Source organism: Drechmeria coniospora, chromosome 02, assembly GCF_001625195.1.
Source record: "Drechmeria coniospora strain ARSEF 6962 chromosome 02, whole genome shotgun sequence".
Lineage (NCBI taxonomy): Eukaryota > Fungi > Ascomycota > Sordariomycetes > Hypocreales > Ophiocordycipitaceae > Drechmeria > Drechmeria coniospora.
The window spans coordinates 9,172,733-9,199,216 of record NC_054390.1 but is presented as its reverse complement, the minus strand read 5'-3'; the positions used below and the strand labels follow the sequence as shown (position 1 = coordinate 9,199,216).

General features: G+C 54.8%; 10 protein-coding genes across 10 annotated transcripts; 5 read left to right on the top strand and 5 right to left on the bottom strand.

Moving 5' to 3' along the window:
* Window positions 1-1,476: 1,476 nt before the first annotated feature.
* DCS_05646 (uncharacterized protein) lies at window positions 1,477-2,751 on the top strand (the record flags this gene model as incomplete). The annotated part of the gene is made up of 4 exons (XM_040802948.1): window positions 1,477-1,505; window positions 1,562-1,590; window positions 1,782-2,192; window positions 2,366-2,751. The coding sequence occupies 4 exons, from the start codon at window positions 1,477-1,479 to the stop codon at window positions 2,749-2,751; spliced, it is 855 nt and encodes a 284-aa protein (XP_040657981.1).
* Window positions 2,752-3,496: 745 nt separating this feature from the next.
* Window positions 3,497-4,089, bottom strand: DCS_05645 (uncharacterized protein; the record flags this gene model as incomplete). The annotated part of the gene is made up of 2 exons (XM_040802947.1): window positions 3,497-3,607; window positions 3,658-4,089. 2 exons carry the CDS (start codon window positions 4,087-4,089, stop codon window positions 3,497-3,499), a joined length of 543 nt encoding a protein of 180 aa, XP_040657980.1.
* A 1,863-nt stretch (window positions 4,090-5,952) lies between these two features.
* On the bottom strand, window positions 5,953-6,420 carry DCS_05644 (uncharacterized protein; the record flags this gene model as incomplete). The annotated part of the gene is made up of 1 exon (XM_040802946.1): window positions 5,953-6,420. One exon carries the CDS (start codon window positions 6,418-6,420, stop codon window positions 5,953-5,955), a length of 468 nt encoding a protein of 155 aa, XP_040657979.1.
* A 2,022-nt stretch (window positions 6,421-8,442) lies between these two features.
* DCS_05643 (uncharacterized protein) lies at window positions 8,443-8,754 on the bottom strand (the record flags this gene model as incomplete). Its single annotated transcript, XM_040802945.1, has 1 exon — window positions 8,443-8,754. One exon carries the CDS (start codon window positions 8,752-8,754, stop codon window positions 8,443-8,445), a length of 312 nt encoding a protein of 103 aa, XP_040657978.1.
* A 1,577-nt stretch (window positions 8,755-10,331) lies between these two features.
* On the bottom strand, window positions 10,332-10,775 carry DCS_05642 (uncharacterized protein; the record flags this gene model as incomplete). The annotated part of the gene is made up of 1 exon (XM_040802944.1): window positions 10,332-10,775. The coding sequence occupies one exon, from the start codon at window positions 10,773-10,775 to the stop codon at window positions 10,332-10,334; it is 444 nt and encodes a 147-aa protein (XP_040657977.1).
* Window positions 10,776-12,444: 1,669 nt separating this feature from the next.
* On the bottom strand, window positions 12,445-12,795 carry DCS_05641 (uncharacterized protein; the record flags this gene model as incomplete). Its single annotated transcript, XM_040802943.1, has 1 exon — window positions 12,445-12,795. The coding sequence occupies one exon, from the start codon at window positions 12,793-12,795 to the stop codon at window positions 12,445-12,447; it is 351 nt and encodes a 116-aa protein (XP_040657976.1).
* Window positions 12,796-14,245: 1,450 nt separating this feature from the next.
* DCS_05640 (uncharacterized protein) lies at window positions 14,246-14,708 on the top strand (the record flags this gene model as incomplete). Its single annotated transcript, XM_040802942.1, has 2 exons — window positions 14,246-14,302; window positions 14,379-14,708. The coding sequence occupies 2 exons, from the start codon at window positions 14,246-14,248 to the stop codon at window positions 14,706-14,708; spliced, it is 387 nt and encodes a 128-aa protein (XP_040657975.1).
* Window positions 14,709-16,512: 1,804 nt separating this feature from the next.
* Window positions 16,513-18,426, top strand: DCS_05639 (uncharacterized protein; the record flags this gene model as incomplete). Its single annotated transcript, XM_040802941.1, has 2 exons — window positions 16,513-16,956; window positions 17,026-18,426. The coding sequence occupies 2 exons, from the start codon at window positions 16,513-16,515 to the stop codon at window positions 18,424-18,426; spliced, it is 1,845 nt and encodes a 614-aa protein (XP_040657974.1).
* A 2,146-nt stretch (window positions 18,427-20,572) lies between these two features.
* DCS_05638 (uncharacterized protein) lies at window positions 20,573-22,662 on the top strand (the record flags this gene model as incomplete). Its single annotated transcript, XM_040802940.1, has 3 exons — window positions 20,573-21,040; window positions 21,114-21,548; window positions 21,670-22,662. 3 exons carry the CDS (start codon window positions 20,573-20,575, stop codon window positions 22,660-22,662), a joined length of 1,896 nt encoding a protein of 631 aa, XP_040657973.1.
* Window positions 22,663-24,643: 1,981 nt separating this feature from the next.
* DCS_05637 (uncharacterized protein) lies at window positions 24,644-25,678 on the top strand (the record flags this gene model as incomplete). The annotated part of the gene is made up of 1 exon (XM_040802939.1): window positions 24,644-25,678. One exon carries the CDS (start codon window positions 24,644-24,646, stop codon window positions 25,676-25,678), a length of 1,035 nt encoding a protein of 344 aa, XP_040657972.1.
* Window positions 25,679-26,484: the final 806 nt, after the last annotated feature.

Below are 26,484 nucleotides of genomic sequence, written 5' to 3'. Positions count from 1 at the left end.
TTACGTACAAGTGCGTTTTAGGCATGGCATGCGGTATTGGGCAGCAGGGTAGGGAGTAAGTACATGTACAAGATGTACAAGATGTACAAGATGTACAAGATGTACAAGATGTACAAGATGTACAAGATGTACATACATGTACATACATGGCCAGTAAGCGTGCACCTACAGTGCTCCGTCCAACTGTTCCGAATTAATACTGTACTTGCATGGTACATTCACTTGACGAAAGTGACGATTCAGTTTTGGTAGCGCTACTCCTAACTTGGAAATTGAATCGACATTTCTGCCACCCCACTGTACCACTGTACAGTACTTGCAACCACAGTGCTGTACGGAGTACTTACAACCACAGTGCTGTACTTGCAACCACAGTACTATACTTACTGTACAACTACAGTACGTACCTGAGTGCTTGCAAGTGCCGAAGCTAGGGGCTCGCCGTACCCGGTACATCCAAGTACCTCTGGTGCACTAGCTGCCATGAGTAAGTGTAGAAGTACAGTACATGCGGGTGAGTGAGTGTGCATTTGCACTGGACGTTGTACATGGAAATACACCTGCACTTTGGTACACAAGATGCGCCCATGAATTATTACGTTACGACAGTAATACCGATGAAGAGGACTGAAATGGCCATTCGGTTACGAGATCGGGACCCGGAGCTGGGTTGGGAAGCGAACAACTACTGTACTTACTCGCAACTACTTAAAAGTACTGTGAGTATTATTGGTTGTGCATACTGTACTCGGAAGAACCGCAAGTACACACCAGCACGACTTATAACGTAAGCAAGCGAGTACTTGCATTACCTGCAACCGTACATGTACTGTACTTGGTTGTAAGTAGTAAGTAGCGTGCAGTGCCGTGTGCAAGCACTTAAGTACTGGGTGAAAGGTACAAGCAAGTACATGTACATAGGTGCACTTGAGTTTTGCGCAACGAAGCACTTACTTGCTGCGCTCAAGTGTTAATTACTCGTACATGGGAGAATGGGAGCTCGGCCGAGATACTTGGGCAGGATGGCATGGGTAATCGTGACAAATTGGAATTTACGTACACATGGACAGAATCCATCATCCGTGAATACACATGTGCTGCAAGTTGCACCGTTCTCAGGGTGCGTACGTACCAAGTACAACTACAGGCGAGTGTTCAAGTGGTTGTAATACTAGGTGCAAGTACTTGTACACCATTACTAGTAATTGCTGTACTTGTCAGTACTGCGCATGAGAGCCCAATTCGTCCGTCATGTCCAATCGCACTCGGGCACAATACACACTTGCAAGAGTCCAATGCTTGATTACTTTTACTTGATCCAGCGTCGATCGCTTTTAATAATCAGGTATCGAGAACGGAGCACTCCGTACGGAGTACAAGGAAGTACTTACTTGAGTAAGTACTGTACTTGATCACAGGGGTACATGTGCTCCGTCCTTGTACACCTACATACTTGTACCCCGCACAGGTACAGTCATGCAAATGTACGGATACAAAGTATCTGCGTGAGATGGGAATAGTCCTTGTGTTATATGAATGCAAACACGTACTGCAAGTACAGATACAAGTACATGTACAAGCACACGTACAGTAAGTACTTACACTCGAGTCTGCAGCCTGCTAATATAATTATTACGTGCCCATATACGGAGTACTGCCCATATACGGAGTACTGCCCATATACTTACTCCGTACCTACAAGTACTTAAGTAAGTATGACTGTAGCGTGCCGAAAAATCTTGCATCCATACAACGACGTGCCTACAACAACACATGACAAGACTGGCTCGAATCATGGCCAAGTGAATGCGCAAACCGCATTCCATATTGGTTCCCGCACGCACCGCCGGCAACTGGCCTGCCTCGGCCAAAGACTCGACGGATGAAAGAGGCGGCTCGTCGGGGAAGCAAACGACGCATCGCTCCAAGTTGGCGCCGTCTCTCGAGTCTCGACGCACGCAACCTCCCGGCCGCCGGCATCGGCGAGGGGCCCATGGTCCGGACGATTGTCCCCGCCGTCCTGCCGGGGATGGCTCGAAGGCGGGTCTCCTTCATGCCTCGGCCTGCCGTGACGGGGAATGCGAGCACGGATACGGACGGGGACGGGTGCGGAAAGGATGGGAAGCCGGCGCAGGCTCGTGGCACGCCTCGCGAGGAGGCAGCGAGCACAGGGTGGGTACCTGCACTGTGCGGTAAGTGATGTACGTACGTACTTATGTAAGCACTTACTTGCCGCTGGACGGTCGGTGCCCCTACCAGCGGCGGGGAATGGCATCATCGCAAGGTCACGTGGAGCGATGATGGGTGCGTCGTGCGTGGGCGGCAGGTGAAATCATGGTCATGTATTGCTCGCAGTACTCGGTAGAGGACGGGAACCTTTACTGTCCTGCTGCTGCCAAGTGCGCGAGCGATCCGTCCGACCCCGAGCGATCCAGGAGCCCGGCCCCGTTCGGCGCCTCGCTCGTCATGAGTCTCTTCTGGACAGGCCCGGCCTTGCATCCCTTTGCTGTCTCGTCGGCCACGAGCCTATCCACGCTAGTTCCCACATTTCGTCTTCTTCTTCGTCCCCAGCATCTCGACGTCGCTCACGATGCCACGGATACAGCCACCCCGGCACTCGTTCAAGGCCTGGTTAAGGTCTGCTTCGCTCTTGATCCGGTTCACCTGCGAGATGGCCCAGGTCCCGAACAAGGTTATCCCGCTGGTCGGCTGACAGGCACCCCGGAGGCAGCTGGCGAGCTCCAATCGTAGCATCCCGAAATCGGGAGCGGTCAGCAAGTTATTTTTGACAAAGAACGATTCGCTGCCTATCAGAGAAGCGGTGGCCGGTCCGACGAGGAGGGTTACGGCGTAGGAGCAGGTCGTGGCCAACTTCATCTTGACGCTTTTGCTTTCCTTTAAGGGTGCGAGAGAGGTACGAGGACTGCAGAGGGATGTGAGGACTGCAGAGAGATGTGAGAACTGCAGAGAGATGTGAGGACTGCAGAGAGATGTGAGGACTGCAGAGGGATGTGAGGACTGCAGAGAGATGTGAGGACTGCAGAGAGATGTGAGGACTGCAGAGGGATGTGAGGACTGCAGAGAGATGTGAGGACTGCAGAGAGATGTGAGGAGTGGCGAGATGGAATGGCGATCGGTCGACGTGGCCGGAATGGCTTCCCTACTTATGTGCTTTGGATGCTGCTGGAATCGATGGAAGATGCAATGCCTGCCTGGGCCATACGTTGAGGCCGTACCTGTGCATGTTCGTATCGGTAGCTTCCCGACGAGGAGTTGTCATGAATTGTGGAGAGCAGTTGAACATGCAAGTACGGGGTAATAATTCCGAGTACGGAGCAGCATACGAGCGCTCAACTGCCCACCTAGAGCCGATGATGTACTACTCATGTCGACGGCCGTTGCATTCGCTGTACGCGGCGAAATTTTTCATTCAGTCTGCGTCCGGGTTACCGGCTAGAGACCACTATCGTTCCGCGCATGGTGTCGGGTGCGTTCCCTAGCTAGCAGCCATGGTTTGCCGTTGCCGTACTATGGGGTCCAAGTTAACGTGCTCGGGCACGGCGCTGAAATCATAGTACTGTATTGGCTCGCAGTAGAGGACGGGAATCTTTATTATCCCATTTCCAGATGCTCGAGGGATCTGCCGCCACAGCGAACGGTCCGTTGCGACTGCGCGCGATCCAGCCGCTCGAGACGGATCGGCGGCTCGATCGCCATGCGTCTTCTGGACAGGCCCGGCCTTGCATCCTCTTGCTTCTCCGGCCACAAGTCTATCCCCTTTACCTTCCAGGAGAGCTTCTTCTTGACGTTTCTCACGACGCCCCGGACACAGCCACGCTTGCACTCCTTCAAGGCCTGGTCAAGTTCTGCTCTGCTCTTGATCCAGCTCACCTGCAAGGTGGCCCAGCCCCCGTGTACGGCCGGCCCGTGGGCCAGCTGACAGAAACGCTCGAGGCAGTCGACGAGCTGGACTCGTTCGTCCTGGAAATCGGAAGCGGCCGTCATGTCTCGTCCGGCGAGGGACGAGTCGGCTAGCGGAGAAGCGGTGGCCAGTCCGACAAGGGATACGGCGTAGGAGCAGAACTTCATCTTGACGCTTTTGCTTTCCTTTTGACTTGGGTACGGTGGCGTGGGATGCGAGAGAGTTATGAGTGCTGCGGTGGCGAGATGGTGCAGCGGCGAGATGGTGCAGCGGCGAGATGGTGCAGTGGCGAGATGGTGCAGTGGCGAGATGATGTGGTGGCGAGATGATGCAGTGGCGAGATGGGATAAAGACATCGCAAGCCGATCGGTCGACGTGGCTCGGATGGCGTCCCTATTTATGTGCATTGGGTGCTGCCGGAACCGATGGAAGAAGCGACGCCTGCCTGGGCCATACGTGGACGCCGTATCGGTGCATCTTCGTAATTACTGGCAGCTTCCCGACGAGTTGTCGTCGAGAGCAGTCGAACATGCGGGGGGTGATTACGGAGCAGCATACGAGCGCTCAGTTGTCGATCTAGACCTGATGATGCATGTCGACGGCTGTTGCGTGTCGACGGCCGTGGCATGTCGACGGCTGTTGCGTGTCGACGGCCGTGGCGTGTCGTCGGCTGTTGCGTGTCGACGGCTGTTGCGTTCGCCGCATGTGGTGCAAATTTTCATTTACCGTGTCCGGGTTGATGGTTCGAGACCATATCGTTTCGCGCGTGGTGTTGGTTGCTTGCTTGCCCTGCGACGGCGGCGGTTGTGCTTGTGCACTGCAATATAGGTGGAGTGTGCCTCGCTGCATATGGACCGTGCTTGGATTGTGGTGGCGGGACGGAGCGCTTTAGCGGCCATGGTTCGCTGTCGCCGTATGGCTTGCAATACTCAGGGTACCGTAAGCACTGGTTGTCCAAGTTAATGTGCTCAGACACACGCAGTCTACACCGATGGAACCTACTTGATCAGTAGGCGCTCGTACGAGTAGTTATATAATACCTAGTACTCTAGTAGGTAGGTATGTAGAGCGGCAGGGAGCAAGTTCGTATTCCCTACGGCGTACAGAGTACGATTCTTGGCACGCACAAGCAACTATACTAGGTACTGTACAGTGTACTGTAGTAATGGCCTAATGCGTGCAGGTAAGTATTAAGGAGTACTCCGTACTACTATAGGGTTTAGTACCTAGTATTAATAGCTGTACTGTACGGAGTGCAGTACGCAGCACGCTTAAGTTCAAGTGGTAATTAGCACAGCACGGAGTAATACTCCATACACTAGACTAGTTGCCGTAAAGTGCCGACAGCGAAAGCTATGCAATAGTATTAATACAAGTAATACTTGCACTTGCGTATAGTATAGTAAGTAGGTAAGTAATAATAGCGCTTGTGCATACTCGGAAGAACCGTACAACCTGCAATTTCTTACAAAAAAAATTGTAATGTAAGTATATGTAAATGTATATGTAGATATAGCGTACAGTGCAGTACGCAGTACAGTGTACATGCACTATACAGTACCTAGGTAAAAGTATACGAGAACAGTATATATAGATGTACTTACTGTACTCCGTAAGCAAGCAAGTAATAAGTAATTACTCGTTCTGTAATTGCGAGAATGGGGGCTCGGCTAGGATAGCATGGGCAGTTGTAATAAATCGGGGCCTTGGGAATAAAAGGACAATAGTGCAAGTAGTTGTACTCCGTATACATATACAATTTATATCGTATACCTATAACGCCCTTCTAGCTCTCCGTACCGCTATCTACCGTCGTACTGTTGGCGGCCGCCCTACTAATACCGTACTTATACTTATGCTTGTCCTGTCTCTTGAGTCTCGCCTCCCGGCCGCCGGGATTAGGGAGGGGCCCTATAGTCCGATTATCCCCGCCGTCCTTCCGGGGGCTCCTCAAAGGCGGGTCTCCTCCATAACGGGGAATGCAAAAGGTTGCATAGAGCAATAGACAGTACGTCGTGCGTAGGCGGTAATTAGGGGAAATCATCCTCCTCATCCTCGGTCGTATCTTGATCCGTTCGACACCGTTCGTCGCCCACCTCCCAACAAATCTTCTGGACAGGCCCGACCTCGTATCCCTTTGCGTTCTCGTCGGCCATCAGCCCATCTATAACGGCATCAACACTTTTCCCCTCCTCCGGCTTCTGGACGTTTTTCACAATGCCCCGGATACAGCCACGCTTGCACTCCTTCAAGCCCTGCTCAAGGTCCGCTTTATTGTTGATCCCGCTCACCTGCCCGGTGGCCCAGCCGCTGTGTCTGACTCCGTTGGCCGGCTGGCAGAAACGCTCGAGGCAGCTGGCAAGCTCCGATTGTTCCTTCTGGAATTCGGAAGGGGGTATTAGGCCTCGTTTGGCAAGGGACGAGTCGGCTAGCGGAGAAGCGGTAACCAGTCCGACGAGGAGGGTTACGGCGTAGGAGGAGGTCGTGGCCAACTTCATCTTGATGCTTTTTGCTTTGCTTTCCTTTGACTTGGTATGATGGCGTAGGGTGCGAGAAAGGTACGAGTACTGCTGTAGCGAGGTGGGATGAAGAAATAGCAGGCCGATCGGTCAACATGGCCCGGATGGCCTCTCTATTTATATGCATTGGATGCTGCCGGAACTACTGGAAGATGCGGCGCCCTGCCTGGGCTATCCGTAGACGCCGCATCTATACAGTTCGTACTGGGCTGCTTCCCGACGAGTTGTGGTTATTAATTGTGGAGAGCAGTCGAGCATGTCCATGACGGGGTAGATACGAGTAATTACAGAGCAAGATACGAGCGCTCAATTGTCGATCTAAGCCTGATGATGCATGCCGACGGCTGTTGCGTGTCGACGGCTGTTGCGTGTCGACGGCTGTTGCATTCGCCGCATGTAGTGCAAATTTTCATTTACCACGTCCGGGTTGATGGTTCGAGACCACATTGTTTCGCGCGTAGTGTTGGTTGCTTGCTTGCCCTGCGACGGCGGCGGTTGTACTTGTGCACTGCAATATAGGTGGAGTGTGCTTCACTGGTGGCGGGACGACTGGTGGCGGGACGGAGCGCTTTAGCGGCCATGGTTCGCTGTCGCCGTATGGCTTGCAATACTTAGACTACCGTAAGCACTGGGGGTCCAAGTTAATGTGCTCAGACACACGCCGTCTACACCGATAGAACCTACTCAATCAGCAGGCGCTCGTACGAGTAGTTGTATAAGCATGTAGAGCGGCAGGGAGCAAGTTCGTATTCCCTACGGAGTGCAGAGTACGATTCTTGGCACGCACAAGCACGAGTACCTACTAGGTGCTGTGCAGAGTACTTGCTGTAGTAATGGCCTAATGCGTGCAGATAAGTACTAGTATTAATAAGGAGTATTAGGTTGTTAGTACCTACTAAGTACCTAGTAATAGCTGTACTGTTAGTACTACGGAGTGCAGTAATACGCAGCACGCCCAAGTTCCAGTGGTAACGCAGCACGGAGTAAGTACTCCGTACTCCGTACTCCGCACACCTGACTAGTTGCCGTAACGTGCCGACGGCGAAAGCTGTGCAATGGTATTGATACGAGTAATACTTGCACTTGCGTGTAGTGTAGTTAGGCAAGTAATAATAGCGCTTGTGCATACTCGGAAGAACCGTACAACCTGCAATTTCTTACATGTAAAAAAACACTTGCAACGCAGGTACATGCAAATGTGCATGTAGATGTAGCATGCAGTGCAGTGCGCCGTACAGTGTGCATGCACTGTACAGTACCTAGGTAAGAGTGCACGAGAACAGTACATGTGGATGTGCTTGCTGTGCTCCGTAAGCGAGCAAGTAAGTGATTACCCGTTCTGTAAATGCGAGAATGGGGGCTCGGCCGAGATAGGATGGCATGGGCAGTCGTGACAAGTCGGGGCCTTGGGAATGAATGGACAACAGTGCAAGAGGTTGTACTCCGTACACATGTACAATTTGTTGCGTGTGCCCATGACGCCCTTCTAGCTCTCCGCACCGCCGTCCACCCTGCTGATGCCGCACTTGTGCTTACGCTTGCCCCGTCTCTCGAATCTCACCTCCCGGGCGCCGGGATCGAGGAGGGGCCCATGGTCCGATTGTCCTCGCCGTCCTTCCGGGGGCCCTCCATGACGGGGAGCGCAAAAGGATACATGGAGCAATGGACGATGCGTCGTGCGTAGGCGGCAGGGGAAATCATACTTGGTCATGTATTGATCCGTTCCGACACGGCGCCTCACTCGCCACATCACTCGCCACATCACTCGCCACAAGTCTTCTGGACAGGCCCGACCTCGTATCCCTCTGCTTTCTCGTCGGCCATCAGCCCATCTATGCCGGCATCAAAACTTTTCCTTCCTCTCCGGATTCTTCCCAACGTCGCTCACAATGCCCCCGACACAGCCACGCTTGCACTCCTTCAAGGCCTGGTCGAGGTCCGCTTTGCTCTCGATCCGGGCCACCCGCCATCCATGCCGGCATCAACACTTTTCCTTCCTTCCTACTGACTCTTCTCAACGTCGCTCAGGATGCCCCGGACACAGCCACGCTTGCACTCCTTCAAGGCCTGGTCGAGGTCCGCTTTGCTCTTGATCCGGTCCACCTGCGAGGTGGCCCAGGCCGAGTGTGCCGGTAGCCCGTCGGCGGCCTGGCAGAAATGCTCGAGGCAGCTGACAAGCTGCACTCGTTCATCCTTGAAATCGGAAGCGAGCATCATGCCTCGTCCGGCAAGGGACGAGTCGGCAAGCGGAGAAGCGGTAACCAGTCCGACGAGGAGGGTTACGGCATAGGAGCAGGTCGTAGCGAACTTCATCTTGACGCTTTTGCTTTCCTTTCGACTTGGTATGGTGGCGTGGGATGCGAGAGAGGTATGAGCGCTGCAGTGGCGAGATGGTGCAGTGGCGAGATGATGCAGTGGCGAGATGGGATAAAGATATCGCAAGCCGATCGGTCGACGTGGCCCGGATGGCTTCCCTATTTATGTGCGTTGGATGCTGCCGGAACGACACGAAGATGCGACGCCTGCCTGGGCTGGGCGCCGTATCCGAGCATGTTCGTAATTACCAGCATGCTTCCCGACGAACTGTTGTAAACTGTGGAGAGCCGACGAACATGCATGGGGTAGTTACGAGCATTACGGAGCAGGATACGAGCGCTCAGTTATCCACCTACAGTACGGAATAGACCAGATAATGTACTGTATATCGACGGGCGTGGCATTTGTCGCACGTAGTTTGCGCACGTGGTGAATTTTTTCATTCAGCCTGCGTCCAGGTTACCTGTTCGAGACTACCATCGTTTCGTCCGTGATGTTGGGTGCTCGCTTGCGGCCGTGGTGATGTACTGTAGAGAGTGTGCTGCGCTGTAAGTGCTGTATACTAGGGGGGTACCGATGCACTCTGCTTCGATTACTAGGTAGTACTAATGTTGGTGGGACGGAGTGCTTGGCGGCCATGGTTTGCCGTCGCCCATCACGGTGACTTGACAAAAGTGACGGTTCAGCTTTGGCGGCGCTGCCGGTACAAATTGAATCGACATTTTTGCCACCCCACTGTACTTGTAACGAGCTCAGGGACAGGCGCTGCATCATCACCAGTTAGTACTAGACCCAGTACTGTAGGGACCTGTACGTGTAGGTGCAAGTACACGTAAAGCGGCAGTAAGCACGTTCGTATTCCCTCTAGTACCTAGTACTTACTCAAGTACAGTACAATGCTTGGCACGTACACACACAAGTGCCTACTGATTAGGTACCTATTACTCCGTACTTTGCAGTGTTGGTACTTGGCAATAGGCCTACTACTGTTACTTGCAAGCACTAGGTGTAGTACCTAGTAGGTAATGCTTGCAAGTACGGCAATGGCTGTACGGAGCACTGTACGGCACCACTCCGTACGCCCAACCTAATTGCCGTAAAGTGCCCGCTGCACTTGCGGCGAAAGCATCGCTCCGCCAAGCTTGTGCCGTCTCTCGAGTCTTGGACCTCCCGGGCCGCCGGGATCGGGGAGGGGCCCATGGTCCGGTTCTCTACCGTCCTTCCGGGGATCCTTCAAGGCGGGTCTCCTCCGCGACGGGGAATGCGAGCACGGATGGGAAACCGGCGCGGGCTTACTTGTAGCGCGATTCGCCAAGAGGCAGCAAGCCTAGGGCGAGCGGAGGGCAATCAATCAAGCACCTGTACCTAAGCACAGGCGCTGGACGGTCGGCACCCCCTACCGGCAGGCGGGAATGGCATCGTCGAAAGGTTACGCAGCGCAACGGACTAAAACGTCTTGCATAGGCGGCAGGGGAAATTATAGCTGTTGTATTGCTGCCAAGTGCGCGAGCGATGCCGTTCCAATACCGAGCGATCTAGCCGCTCGACCCCCGTTTGGCGCCTTGCTTATAAGATTACTCCTTTTCCTCCTTTTCCTCCTTTTCTTCCTTTTCCTCCTTTTCCGCCTTTTCTTCCTTTTCCTCCTTTTCCGCCTTTTCCTCCTTTTCCTTCTTTTCTGCCTTTTCCTCCTTTTCGAAAATTTTTTCCATGCCCGACTGCGGCTTAATACCGCTCAAGACGCCCTGGGTACAGCCACGCGTGCACTCCTTCAAGGCCTGGTCAAGGTCTGCTTTATTATCGACCCAGCTTACCAACGACGTAGCCCAGTTCGAGAGGGCAGCCCGCCCGTCCGGCTGACAGAAATCCTCAAGGCAGCGGACGAGCAGTACTCGTTCGTACAGGAAATCGGAAGCGGTAAATCCGCCTCGCCTGGCAACGGACGAGTCGGCCAGCGGGGAAGCGGTGGCCAGTCCGACGAGGAGCGTTGCGGCGTAAGAGTAGGTTGTGGTAAACTTCATCTTTCCTTTTCTCTGAACTTGGTATGGGGTGCGAGAGAGGTACGAGTGCTGCGGTGGCGAGATGGGATGAAGAAATAGCAAGCCGATCGGTCAACGTCGCCCGGATGGCTTCCCTATTTATGTGCGTGCATTGGATGCTGCCGGAAGTACGGAGTACGCAAAGATGCGACGCCTGCCTGGTCTATCTGTAGACGCCGCATCCATGCATCTTCGTACCGGCTGCTTCGCGACGACTTGTCGTTACGAATTGTAGAGAGCAGACGAATATGCATGGGGTAGTTACGAGCATTACGGAGCAGGATACGAGCGCTCAATCATCCACCTACAGCAGACCGGATAATGTATATCGACGGGCGTTGCATTCGTCGCACGTAGTTTGCGCACGTGGTGAATTTTTTTTTCATTCAGCCTGCGTCCAGGTTACCTGTTCGAGACTACCATCGTTTCGTCTCGTAGTGGGAGTGCTTTGGCGACCATGGTTTGCCGTCGCGTATTACAGCGGTTCGACAAAAGTGCCGGTTCAGCTTTGGTGATGCCACTGGCACAAATTGAATCGATATTTTTGCCACCCCACTGTACTTGTAATTAAGCACTGGGGTCCAAGTCAACGAGCTCGGGGACAGGCGCTGCATCATCACCAGTACCTAGTACTGTAGGGACTTGTACGTGTAGGTACAAGTACACGTGAAGCGGCAGGGAGCAAGTTCGTATTCCCTACTTGCAGAGTACAATGCTTGGCACGTACACACACAAGTACCTACTAATTAGGCACTAACCTATAACTCCGTACTTTGCAGTGTTGGTACTTGGCAAAGGCCTGCTACTGTCACTTGCAAGCACAGGTACTAGGTAGGTACTTGCAAGTACGGCAATGGCTGTGCGGAGCACTGTACAGTACGCAGCACGCCAAGTTCAGGTAGTGGCACCAGTACGGAGCAAGCTTGCGCCGTCTCTCGAGTCTTGGACCTCCCGGCCGCCGGGATCGGGGAGGGGCCCATGGTCCGGGGGATCCTTGAAGGCGGGTCTCCTCCGTAACGGGGGAATGCGAGCACGGATACAGGGGCGGGCGGCCGTGGAAAGGGATAGGAAAGCAGTGCGGGCTTACGGAGTACGGATACGGAGTGTTACTGAGTACAGTACGGAGTACACCGTACGGAGTAATGATACTTGGTTGTACAGTACAGAGTGGTGGACTACGGAGGATTAGTCAAGTACAGCAGTACTCCGTACAGGTACTTATTGCACTTATCACAAGTCCAGCACTTACATACTTGCACTTGCCTGTCCTTGTGTTTGTGCTTCTTACGGACTCGGTACTTGCAGCGCGATTTGCCAGAGGCAGCAAGCCTAGGGCCAGCGGAGGGCCATTAATCAAGTGCCTACCGGCAGGGGGGGATGGCATCGTCGAAAGGTTACGCAGCGCCATGGACTGTACGTCGTGCATAGGCGGCAGGGGAAATTATACTTGGTCATTGTATTGCTCGCAGTAGACTCCCAGGAACCTTTACCATCCTACTGCCAAGTGCGCGAGCGATGCCGTTCCGACACCGAGCGATCCAGCCGCTCGACCCCCCGTTTGGCGCCTCGCTCGCCACAAGTCTTCTGGACAGGCCCGACCTCGAATCGAATGCCTTTGCCTTCTCTTCGGCCATGAGCCCTATTCACGCCGTCATGATTGCTCATTTTCCTCCTTTTCAAATAATTCCTCCGTACCCGACTGCGGCCCGATACCGCTCAAGACGCCCCGGACACAGCCACGCTTGCACTCCTTCAAGGCCTTGTCAAGGTCTGCCTTGCCCTCGATCCGGCTCACCAACGAGGTGGCCCAGTTCGAGAAAGCAGCTGGCCCGTCGGGTTGACAGGAATCCTCAAGGCAGCCGACAAGCAGCACTCGTTCGTCCTGGAAATCGGAAGCGGTCAATACGCTTCGTCTGGCGACGGACGGGTCGGCTAGCGGAGAAGCGGTGGCCAGTCCGACGAGGAGGGCTACGGCGTAGGAGTAGGTTGTGGCAAACTTCATCCTGACGCGTTTGCTTTGCTTTGAACTTGGTACGGTGGTATAGGGTGCGAGAGAGGTATGAGTGCTGCAGTGGCGAGATGGGATGAAGAAATAATGGCAAGCCGATCGGCCAACATGGCCCGGGTGGCTTCCCTATTTATGTGCATTGGATGCTGCCGGAACGACATGAAGATGCGACGCGCATCCATGCAACTTTGTACTGGCTGCTTCCCGACGAGTTGAATTGTGGAGAGCAGTCGAGCATGTCCGTGACGGCGTAGTTGCGAGTAATTACGGAGCAGGATGCGAGCGCTCAATTGTCCCTGCATGTAGTAAAGATGTTCATTCAGTCTGCGTCCGGTTCGAGACCACCATCGTTTCGCGCGTCGCAGTGGTTGCTCGCCTGCCCTGCAACGGCGGTAGCTGTTTGTGATGTGCCTGGGAGTGTACGGAGAACTTGTCGCTGCAATAATCACCGTACACACGCACCATGCATGCTTGGATTGTGGTGGCGGGACGGACTGCTTTAGCGGCCATGCCACGGTTTGCTGCTGGCGCATTACAGCACTGTACAGCACTTGTAGCACTGTGCAAGCACTACTAAGGCACTAGGGGTCCGAGTCGACGTGCTCAGGCACACGCGCTGCATTACCGATAGAACCTACCACCTACTAAGCAACTAGTTGGTACAGTACTCGTACGCGTACTTTGTTGCATAGTACTTTTGTACTTGAAGCGGCAGGGAGCAAGTTCGTATTCTCCACGGAGTGCTCTGTACGATGTTGCTTGGCACGCACAAGCACAAGCACTTGCAGTACCTGCCAGGTCGGTACGGAGGAGGTAATGGCCTACGGAGTACCTTGGTAGTACTCTGTACTACAGCGCTTGTAGGTTAGTACTAGGTACCTAGTAGCTGTACGGAGAACAGTCAGTACGCAGCACGCCAAGTCCAAGTGGTGTTGGCTCAGGTAGTTGTACCGAGTATTGATACTAGTACTCTGTACTGTAAGTACGCAAATACGCCTAATCACAGTAAAGTGCTTACGGCGAAACAGGTGTAATGGCATTGCAAGTACGCCTAATCACCGTAAAGTGCCTACGGCGAAACAGGTGTAATGGCATGGCAAGTATCAATACGTAAGTACTTGCTTGCCTGCCACTAGCTGGGCTCGGGTAGCGAGGTCCTGACTGGATAATTTCAGGGCAATCATCCGTAGGCGTGCCCCTTTACGCTCTAAAGTCTAGCGCAGGCCGTTGGCGTCCAAGCAAGCACGTCTGCTGCAGGTGTGCTTGTTCTCGGCACTTGTTACAGAATGCGCCGGCGCATAGCACACTCGAGTGTTGAGGCTACGTCTCGGATCATCTGGCCTAATAATGCATGTTTCAAGTCAAACCCCTCTCGCGGCGTCGTAGCGTCGTCGATTCAATGGAATGGAATCACGGCACCGCTCACCCATCCACCCGTTTCCCCATGGTGCATCGCGCCGTTGGACCTACGACGCCTGCTTGTGCTGCCGGTCGAACCGTCGTCGGCCCATTGTTCGAGCCGATGCAGTCGGCGTGCTTGCGTGCTCATGACGCCAAGCGCCTGCATTTGTACCGAGCACAGCATGGTTGATCAACCAAGAGTTCGAAGTGATGATGAGAAGAACCGGTACGGATACGAAGAGCCAGTGGAAGCGGATGCAAAGACCAGTACGAATAAGAAGCAGAAAGTACGAACAAAAAGTATCAGTACGGATAATAAAAAGTACCAGTGCCGACAGGAAAAACCAGTGCGGATACGAAGAACCAACAAAAAGTGCAGAGTACGAATACAAAGAACCAGTAATTACGGAGTACCTAGTACGGATAAGAAGAGGCTGCACGGAGAACAAAGCTCAGCAGCAACTGCAATCATGGTACCCGTCGATGCGCCATCATCAGCCTATTAGCACATAAGCACGTTTACATAAGTACTTGCTCTACTCCGTACTGTACGGAGTGTGTGTGTGTGTGTGTGTACGGAGTAGGTATAAGGAATTACCTAATTAGTTGCAAGTATGGAGTAAGTAATCAAGTACATGTACGGAGTACTTACACTAGGTGTATCATTCATGAGTCATCGAGGCCATTGGGGTACTTGTCTGCCTCTGCGCAAGTACGTAATGATTTGTACCCGAAGCCATTACAGTGCACGCACAGTACGTACTTGTAAATACAGTACTGTGCTGTACTGTAGTCGTACTCAATCGCCGTACCGGCATGCCCTTACTTATGCTAGGGATGATCAGATCGCTCTCATTGTAATACTCTGCACCTGTACTCCGTACTCCCTACTAACAAGTGATACATTACAGAACTTGGCCAGTCAACAGGCCGTCCTGCGTCTTGCATGAACTTGCATATGCGGAGTATTACTGCAAGTGGTTGTACGTGCGTATGTACTCCGTACGTGTAATGTACTTGCAAGTACACCATCCAACGCAGCACAGTGCATGGGCGGAGTTGCAAAATGCTCCAACCACAACCATCTACTCACAGCAGTTCACGTATATGTAGTGAGTACTCGTATGTAGTTGTGCAACCACGCCTACTGTAGGTACTTGGGTGCATCCCCGCCAGACTAGTGCTTAGTACTCCGTAAGTACTTTCATGAGCACGGATACGGCACTCAAGGTTGACGGTACTTTATAGTCCAGTAGTGTCCCCGTACAGCGCGGCAAGTGCCGAGGTAATGCCGTAGGTGTGCAAGTACTGTAGTTACAGTACGGAGTACAGCACGAGTGCAATACTGGCCCAGCACGGAGTACAGTACGAGTGCAATACTGGCCAGCACAGGTACTTGGCCTTACTGACTCAAGTACTCACAAGTAAAGTCCCGCACAAGTCATACTGCGCAGTCACTATTACCCCGTGACAAAATTGACCATTCAATTTTAGTAGCCCTGCCACTACAAAGTGAATCGACACTTTTGTCGGCCCACTATTGATTGATATCTGTGCCCCCGTTCGGAGTGCTTCAGCATACGGCGTATGAATTATTACTCCAAAAAGAATTAATTATTACCAATCCAACGTCCCCTTGCACATAAGTACTTGTACTTACAAGCACTTGCACAATTTTTTGGGCCCAAGTACAAGTACGGAGTACATGTACGGGGTACTCCGTACTTGTGCCAGGATTCGACGGCAAATCAACTACAACTCCAGTATTTCCAACTACACGTACCGCACGGCAGCCGTGCCGATGCAAGCTCACGCACAAATTCCCATACTTGCACTCCATCATTGCTCGTGCAAGTTCCTATACTTGCATCACCGCATCATTATGCATCCTTACGTACAAGTACGTGCTAGCATCGACCGACACATGCCCGTCTTCAGCCTCGAAGCCCAGCACCCCTTTGCCGCTTCCGCTCCGTCCGTCGTTTGGTCGGTGCGGGTGCTCGTTGTGCGTGACATGTGCCTCGTCCCATTCGTGCCTTGCTGCCGATGAATAATAATTCGTCGTCGGTTCCGTCAATGTAGGAGGATCGCTCGTCCAGCCGGCCGGTGGAGCGAAGGCTTGCCGCGAACCTCAGGCCGCCGCAGCAATGGTCAAAATTTCCTCCTTCCTCCTGTCCGATCGCCTCCTTCTTCCTCGCCTCCCCCCCAGGAGCCTCGTTTTTGTCTGCAGGTATTTTTGGCGCCATGGTTCGTTCCGTCGCCCATCGGCCCTTGGCCATGGTTCGTTCCGTCGCCCATCGGCCCTTGGCCATGTCTCTCTCGTTCGCCACCCTGCTGCTCGCCCTCGCCTTCGGCGTCACCGACGCTCAGTTCCTCCGCCCCGACGAGCGGACCCGAAACCTGACGGTCATCAACCTCCCCGGGAACGTGAATGTCTCGTACAAGGAACCTCACGGCGTCTGCAAGACGGCCGCGAGCAGCCAGCAGCAGTACACCGGATGGGTCAGCGTCCCCGGCGACTATGTCGCCAATCTATTCTTCTACTACGTCGAGGCCCGCGAGCCGACCGACAACTTGACCGTCTGGCTCACCGGCGGACCCGGCGGCAGCTCCCTCTACGCCTTCTTCGGCTACAACGGCCCTTGCGAGATCGTCGAGCGAGGCCTCAACAGCTATGAGACGGTGGCTCGAGAATGGGGCTGGGACGGCGCTTCCAACATGCTCTTCATCGATCAGGCAAGCCTAGCATCCCTCGTCCTCGACGAAGCCCCCCCTCCCCCCTCCGATGCGGTCCGGTGTGGTGACCGTCCATGCTTCCGGTAGCCGAACCACACAGGCTTCTCGTACGACACGCCCACCGACGGTACCCTCTCCATGGTGGAGGAGACGCTTGTCATGCCCCCGACCTACAATCCCAACGCGGCGGCCTCGTGGGATTCGGTCAACGGCACATTCAGCAGTGGCAACCCCATGCATACGGCCAACACGACCCAGTCGGCAGCCTTGGCCGTCTGGCACGTCATGCAAGGCTTCCTCACCGCCACCCCCCACCGTCATCTCAATCGTACATCCTCCCTGGCCGTCAGCCTTTTTACCGAAAGCTATGGCGGCATTTACGGGCCCATCTTCTCCGAGGTGTGGCAGAAGCAGAACGAAAAATGGCATGCCGGCGCCCTCGACCCCTCGGCGGTCGAGATTCGGCTTACGTCGCTTGGAATTCTCAACGGCTGCGTCGACGTGGCCACCGACGTGGCCAACTTTGTCCATTTCGGCGTCAACAATACGTACGGCATCAAATTCTTTTCTGCCCAAGAAGCCGACGAGCTTCTGCGGAACTTTACCGCCCCCGGCGGTGACAAGTACTTGATAGCTCGCTGTGCCGCCCTCGCCGCCCAGCTTGATGCAGAAGGTGCAGGTCATCAGCCCGAGGTGATTGACGCATGCTCCAAGGCTACCGAGATGTACAACAAGACCAAGATGATTCCCGTCCAATCGGGAAAAAGTCCATATGACATATTGGCACCCGAGAGACACCCGCCCGGGCCGCTTCGCCTTCTCGATTACCTCAATCAAGCCGAAATTCTAAACGCCATCGGGTCACCCGTCAACTTCACCATGCTCAGCGATCCCGTCTTCCAAAATTTCAAAAAAACACGCGATCAGTTTCGAGGGGGGAATATCGGTCGCCTGGCGAGCCTGCTGAATCGAGGCGTCCGCGTGGCGCTCGTCTACGGCGATCGCGACTATTGCTGCAACTGGTTCAGCGGCGAGGATGTCTCGCTTCAGGTTGCGCAGAAGGCCGGTGGTCAGTACGCGGCAAAGTTTCCGGCAGCCGGGTACGCGCCCATTGTTACGAATTCTACCTACGATGGTGGCCAAGTTCGTCAATTTGGCAATCTCTCCTTCAGTCGCGTCTTCCAGGCCACTCACAGTGCGGGCGTGGAGCAGCCCGAGACCATGTTTCGCATCTTTTCGCGTGTTTTATCCGGCAACTCCATCTCCACGGGCGACGTGGTCGATCTGCGGTCCTTCGGCACGACAGGCTCCCCAGAGTCGACAAGAAAACACGATGATGCACCGGAGCTACCTAAGCAGCCGTGCTACGTCCGCGGCTTTGCCATGTCGTGCGACGACGACGCCTGGGCGCTGGCCAAGAGGGGTGGTGGCGTCGTGATTAATGGAATTCTTTACAACAAAACCGAGGACTGGCCGCTGGCGACATAGAGAGATGAGATGAGGTGACGAGGACGACGTGGTCATCGCAGGTGGCCGTTTTGTCGATGGATCAAGTACCGTCGTTGAGGACAGAAACGCGGTCAGGTGTGCTACAGCGACGGCTGCATCGATCCGACCTCGACGGACGGCAGAAGTCGCCTTACTAGTATATACACTAGGCTTATTTTCTAGTTTATTTTTTCAACAACTAGTACTGTGAGTCCGAGGTCGCATCTTGTGAGGCGAGGGGGGAGGTTGAAAGGTGCAGGTGGTTGTGCGTGTTTGCATGCAAGTTCGTACTGTAATGTAAGGACGGGCAGTTGAAGATTTACTTATCTGTAAGTACTTGCAGTACTATGTAGTTGCAAGTACAGCACTATTTAGTTGCAAGTACAGCACGATCTAGTTGCAAGTACAGCACTATGTAGTTGCAAGTACAGCACTATTTAGTTGCAAGTACAGCACGATCTAGTTGCAAGTACAGCACTATTTAGTTGCAAGTACAGCACGATGTAGTTGCAAGTACAGCACGATGTAGTTGCAAGTACAGTACTGTGTAGTTGCAAGTACAGTACTTACATGTAAGTAAGTCCTTACTCTAAGTAAGTCAGCGGCTGAGGAGTAGAGGTTGGAGCGGGTCCGAAAAGGGGGATTAATAGTCCATGGGTAACAATCTAGCAGTTACTATAATAATGGCGTCGCAATAGTGTCGATTCACTTGTAGTGGGGACACCTATTTTGGCGTGTACTTGTAATGCACCAAGTGTACTCCGTACTTGCGTGTACTTAGATGCAAGTACGGCAAGTACAACGAAAGTCCTCGGCACTGCACCAGCAGTACTTGTACTGTACTTGTAATCATTCCATCGCCCGTGAACATTGCATACTTACAGTACAAGTACGGAGTGCATGTGCGGAGTAAGTACTCCGTACAATGTAATGTACATGTACATGTAAGTAAGTACCTGCAAATGTACTGTACATGCATGTTCTTACTTGTGGAACACGTGCCATGTACTTTGTACCAGGTCAGTACTCCGCACATGCACACCTATCGTACAGTGAGTGTATGGGCGTTACTTTCCAAGAACTACAACAAATTAAGGTGTACAGTAAGTTGCAGTACGGAGCACCTACTGCACACCTACAGTTAAGTAGTACCTTGGTGCAACGACAACAGGTACTTGTCAGTACATGTGCATGGAGCACTGAGTACATGCACCTACAGTACGTGTACGGAGTACTGTAGTTGTACATTAGCAATCACTCACACACTACTGTACTGTACTTGTACTGTACTTGTACTGTACTTGTACTGCACTTGTACTGCACTTGTACTGTATTTGTACTGTATTTGTACTGTATTTGTACTGTACTGTGAGTACTGTAAGTACAAGTACTCCATAGGTACTCCGTATGCCAGTTCTTATCGAGTTACGTCTACACCCAAGTACTTAGACAGGCAATAGTTATTGATTTTTACCCAAGTACGGAGTACTAAGTACAAGTACTTTTGTAACTGTACTGTACTTACAGTACTTTTGTAACTGTACTGTACTTACTCCCACGGTGACATACTCATGCACAAACGCTCCCTTCTGCAGGCCAAGTACTTAACAGTGTTGGTGGAGCAAGTAGGTTTACCAAGGTACCTAAAATACGGAGTGGTAGAAAACCATATTCATTGTACGGAGTACCCCGTATCATTACAGTACTGGTACTGCAGTAAACGCCGTAGTATCGGTAGTGTGGCTCGAGGCCTTTGCAGTACTTGCTTGCTCCGTACCGTACTCACACTTGCAAGTATACAGTACTTACTGCTGTTCCAAACCTCTAACTCCTTTCGGCTGCCTAACGGTTTCAGGCCCCGGCCAGATCTCAAGGGCTCGAAACTTCTTCTGCTGGCCCGCTATTGCGGCTTCACGCGTCGTCGAGTCAGTCAATGAACGCGCCTCGCGGAAAGCGGTCCGGCCAGAGGCCGATATAGTTCGGCAGCAACACACCAGCACCGTCACCCGCCCCCCTCGCTTGCGTGTGCCGCGCTGCAGACTGTGCCAGGCTGGCATCCCTGTGCGCCATTCCGTCGTCCTCGTCACCGTCACCATCACCACCCTCACCTTCGCCGGCATCATCCATCGACCAGCGCAGAACGGCCATGGTTCTGACCAACGGCGGCCTCGCCGGCGACCTACGACGCTTCGATCCGCACTCGCTTCCCGCCTCGTCCGCCTCGTCCGCCTCGGCTGCCCGACAGCAGCCGCCTACGAACGGGCAGCCTCCGTCGCGGACGAGAAGCCCGCCGCGAGCAAACGACGCTCCTCCGCCCTCCATCGCCCCGCCACCCGCCCTGCCGGCCTCGAAAGGCAACGCACATAGCTCTGCGTCGGAGCTGCCTCCGGCGAACCACCGGGCCTCGGCCTCGTCCTCGGGTGGAGGACGCGCTTCCACCTCTCTCGGCTCCTTGGCCTCCCCCGAGGCCACCGACTCCTCGGTCGAGGCCGCGCCCGAGCACGGCCCACTTCGAGATCTGATCGACAGAACGAGCGCCAACGTCGTCCGCCAGGTCGTTCGTGAGAAGTGGACCAAGTGCCTGCTGGGCTCCGAGTTCCACCTTGCTTTCATCGTAGGTACCTCCGTCGGCTCCGTCAAAGGTGCTCGTCCGCCGCGACGGCTGGCTCACGACCATCCCGTGACAGGCAAGCGGCATATTCTCTCGAGCGACGACCACGACCCTCGAGCAGCCTCTCCAGCGCTATGGCGGACGCATGATCAGGGAAGCAAAAGGGCAAGTCGTCCAACACCTGACGGCCCAGGACTTGGACGAAGTTGCCGACGCCCTGCTGGCCAACGCCAGCAACGACTTCCTGGACAAGGCACTCGCGAGACGGCTGGAGACGATCCGCCCTCGGCCCTTGGTCAACGCCCTGGCTCGGGCCGAGCGTCTCGGCTACGACCTTCAGGACATCGTCGAAGAGAAGTCGCCCGATGGCGCCGAGCATGTCGTCCCGTCGCCGCATCTGACCGTCGTCGTCGCCGCACCGGCCCCGTCCAGCTCGACATCGGCAACGGTGCCGCATCGGCAGCTGCCCACCGCGCCGCCCGCCAGACCTCCCGTCCTCTCCGGCGGGGTCGTTCGTTGCGAAAATTGCCGCCGTCCTTGCAGCGACGGCCAAGCGCTGCGATATGTATGCACCACGACGTCGGTCGAAAACCCGCCTGCCTCGGGACGAGAGCTGACAAGGAGCATGCTAGCACGTCGCCAAATGGGCATGCGAGCACACGCTAAAGTTTGACCTGGTCGGCCAGGTCATCTGTCTCCACTGCGGCTGTTTCTTCACCAGCAACGGCGGTCTCGCCTACCACCTGAGGAACAAAGTCTGCGGGGATCACGATGAGGCGGCGGCCATGGCCGTGCGGAGGGAATTGCACGCCATGTCTCTGCAGTTGGCCGGGAAGGCGCCTGCTCACTTCGCATCGGCGATGGCGACGCCTGTTTCGAACCCGACACCACCGCGCACGACGCCAGGTCAGAGGTCGGCAGCGACGGCAACGCCCACGCCGACTCCGTCCACCACCACTCCGCAGTCGGCCGGCGCCGTGGACCCGTACGCGAGGCTCACACCGGCCCAGAGGGCCCAGCTCGAAACCGAGATGCAACTGGCCGAGGCGAAATTCGGCTGTCTGATGAGGAATGCCATGCAGCTTCCGCCCGATCAACGCGACGGCGAGCTGGCGAAGCTCAAGAACAGCTACACCTCGAAGCAGAGCATGATTCGAAAGAAGTACGGCATCCGGCTACGAGAGAGACGGTCAAAGTCGCAGATCGACGCCGAGAAAAGCCGCCTGTTCGGCTCGAGCGCGACCGAACACCAAGGCTCGGTCGAAGGAAGGCCGCCATCGGCGAAGAGAGCTCGCCTTGACGGCGGCCAAACGGGTGCCGGCGCGGGCGTGGGCGTGGGCGTGGGCGTGGGCATGGGCGTGGGCGCGGGCCCAGCCAACCCGTCGGGTCGACGAATTGCCCTGGCCGAAATAGCCGGAGGTCTCTCCGACTCGGCCGCAACGGCCGAGCACACGGACCCCACGACGCTCACGCCGTTTCCCAAACCGCGATTTACCTCTCGGCCGCCGCCGCCGCCGTGGATGGGGACGCCGGACAACCCGATGAGGCTTGACGACAGCAGCAACGCCGAGAGCGGCGCGTCTGGTGACGACGGCGCCGGACTACCTAAACGCTCGTCCGCCTAGACGAATGTTGTCGGGATGTGGAGTGCCCTCCGTCGTCGTGGCGCGCCGTGGACGTGCTTCGCAAAGCTCGCGGCCTGCCCTGTCGCCTCCGAGGACATTTGCCTCCCTCGGTTGGTGCGAAAAGACAAATCACACGAGGGGAGGGGTGTTGGCGTGCACATGGGAAGTGAATCGAGGGGGGCAGCCAATGGTTGCCCCGGTGAGAAAGATGACGCAGTTTGCAGGATCATACTTGGGCCGTGGCGAGGATGAACATCGAGGCTGGACAGACACGATATCCCTATGGTGGCGGAACCACGGCAGGTCGAAGAACGAATCACCATCACGATGCGAGCAAGAGGACGAGGGGCCATCATCGGACGGCGCCAGGAAATGGCAGCAGCCCAAGGCACCCAGGCCATGGAAGGCAGACAGCATCTTGGCTCTCCCTTGGGACCGGCGACCGGAAGACTCGGTGCCGTTGGAGCCGCAAGGGAGAATCTGGGGGGCTGCCATGGCTGGCAGGATGGTCCCCACGCGGAACAGTCAGTGGTAGATAATTCAGCAGGCCGCCCACCGTGGAAAGGCTGCTCTATCCTGTTCCCCCTGACGTTGAGCTGAGCGTTTTGATTGCTGGCTCGCTCGCTCGCTTTCTTGGACGCCCAGCACCACGACCGCCGGCTGGCATCACAATAAGTCGTGCCGCAACCGCCACTTCGGATCGGGATACGAGGCCGGCAAGTGGCGAAAAGGCGTTTGGAAGAATACCGAAAAGGCGTGGGAAGAAAACTGAGTCGAGTCAAGACACGGCCAAGGTACTGTATGGTTCGTACATGGATGGTATTGCTCGTGCTATCGCTCGTCATATTAATTGCCCTAGATTACCCGTAATAAGCAGGCAATTGCCAATCTGGTTGGCACCTTCCTCAATGACCTGCCCTCGTAATAAAGAGGCAACTGCCTAGGTCGTCGGCACCTTCCTTGCCTATCTGCTCGTGAACACCTCACCGTCTCCCCCACTGATCGACTCCCTGAACGCTTCTCCTCTCCGCTTTCACCGTCATCTCATCAAACTCGATGCGACATCCGAGGCCGCATCACCGTGTCCATACGAGCAGCAGAGTCTCGTCGATGCTGCTGTGCCTGCTCGCCAAGCCGACAGCTATGGAACTACCTGCTGGCCCGTCGTCCACTGCTCCCATGACCCCAGCAGCCCCGTACGTACGAATCGGTACCTGGCCTTTGCTTGGCTAATGCGCGTCCGAAACATAGGAGTGTATCCCTTGGACCGGCATCCTCTTCGTGGCAGGTGCCCGGACCTTGGATCTCGTGGGGCCAAGGTACTCGAATATCGCCGGCATCTGTGCGCCGAGTTGTTTCACCGTCGAGAGGGAGACGGGGAAAAGTGCTCTCCCTTGGAAGCATCCGGCCACAGAGCTCCTGGCATCCTTTTCTTTCCGCCGCCAGCGTTACCTCGACTCACCTTGGCTTTCAACATGCACCTACAGCCAAACTAGGATGGGAAGTGGCACTTCATCCGGCCACAAGCCTTTCCCACGCTCTTCAGTGCCCTTCCCACATCACCATCGTTCTATCGCCTGGACTGACCCCGTTGCCCCTTTAGACTCGTCGCCTGGGACGTCGGCCATATTGTCCAGGCCTCTTACACACGCCCCTTCTCCACTCGGTTCTGCTCGGTTCCTCTCCGTGACACGAGATAAAGTTTCTCATTTGTCCGAGTCTGTGTCACCATCATCTGGTCCTCCGTTCCGTCATGCTGACTCTGGCTAGGGATCCCGGACCGTTTGAATTTGCCGCCGATGGCCAACGGAAGGACGCCACCACATATCTCCATCCTTCAAGTCCGGTGTGGCAGTACCCTCTCTTGATCCTCCCCTTCCGCCTTCTCTCGCCTCCTCTCTTTTGCCTCCTTCCACCCCTCTCTCTCACTCACCGGTGCCGTCTCGTGTTTCTTGAGAGCTGTCGTGAGTAAACAGCGGCAATGCTTTCCATAGACAAGATGGACTTATCCCGGCCGACGAATACTTGTCTTCGGACGAGGCTCGACAAGTCATTGCCGCCTCCGCCCTCTGACGTACTGGACATGACGACGGTGCTCGTTGGAGCCAGGCAGCTGAACTTCACCGTCAACCGCCGCCTGCTCCGCTCCGTCTCCTCCTTCTTTCGTGAACGGCTGGACGATCCCTCCGCACCCACGCCGGTCTGTCTATGGCTTCCGGGAGAATCGGGAACAATGTTTGCCCTCTTCGTCGAGTGGGTTCACTGGCCCTCGACCTTTAGGCATTTCGTCGATCAAGCCGTCAGCGACGCGCACGAGACGAGCGCGTCGCAGGACCTTCATTGGGCCATCATCCACCTACATCTCTTCGCCGCCAACCTCAAAATCTCCAAGCTGCAGGACCTTGCCATGGACGCCATCCAGGATCTGTACCTAAAATATGACTGGGACGTGCCGCCGAACCTCATCAAACACTTGTACGCCCAATCCGATGCCGTGACGGCCGTTCGAATTCGCCGCTGGGCCGTCGCCATGGTCGCCTTCTCACTCACAACAGACCCTCACCAGCCGCTCAAGTTTCACCCCCAAGACTCGGCAACCTCCGACCTCGCACGTTTCCGAGCCCTCTTCGACTCGCTCCCCGAGTTCGCCGCCGACTACGCGATGCATGTTCGCAACATGACCTCGGCGGGCATCGATGTGCGCTTCAAGAACCCCCAGTTGCGCATATCGGCCAACAAGCTGCGCAACGACCAACGCATGTTCGGCTTTCGGGAGTGCTCCTTCCACTCCCATCGATCATCCGTTGGAGAAGGGCAATGTCCCCATTCCGACAACAGGCATCGGCGGCGGCCTCTGCGAATACCCGTACCGGAGCTTGACCTCACAATTGGTGAGCTCGAGTTGAGCCGACGCGACTCTCTTCCGAGCCCAATCCCGCCACCCTTGTTTTCGACTCATCCTGCCGGCGCACCAGCAAAGCACACACCGATCCTCTCCATTCCGCTCACCTGCTGAACTCTCTTTTGCCGAGAATTCATTGTTGACGGCTACGCTTCGAGCTTCCCATGTGGTGAACGACCCATCCCCGTCGAACGCACGTGGACTTGATCTCTGAATCTGGATGGGACCACCAAATCCTTGGTCATTCGTCCGCTCATCATTTGATGCATGGACACTGTGGTGGCCGCAATGCTTGATCTGCCATTCTATGGATCGGATCCGCGATGTGGGTCATGTCCGTGCACAAAACCGTTCGGCCTATTAATATAATAACATGCATCTTCACCTGCCCCTATTATATGCACCTGCTGTACTCCGTACTTTGTACACCTTCACGAACATGTATGTGTACACCTAGTGTACGCCTACTTGCTGTACACTTGCATATACTTGTACGCTCACCATCGGCCTTGATGTATCATGAATTTATTCATCATGGACCATCGCCGGAGACGCGTTCAATCTGGCAACACAATACCAGCCGCGGTTTACAGGGGGACAATAGAATAACCATTGGGATTGCTTCTTCATCGCCATCGGCTCATGGTGTGCAGCACGACGTGCGCACCTACATGTGCTAATACCGCAACGGCACCACATATCTATGTCAAGGGAGTAGATATCACCGTCAACGCTACATCTATTCTCTTGCAAGGGATACATTAATGGTGGATCCGAGGGGTTTTCTTGGCATGGAATCTTTCTTGTACCAGCATCGACTTTCCATCGTCTGTTTTTTTGCTTTATCCAGGTTTGCTCCTGACTAGTGCCGGATGACCACATGGCATAACCCAGTACGACCCATATTCAGTGGCTTCGGA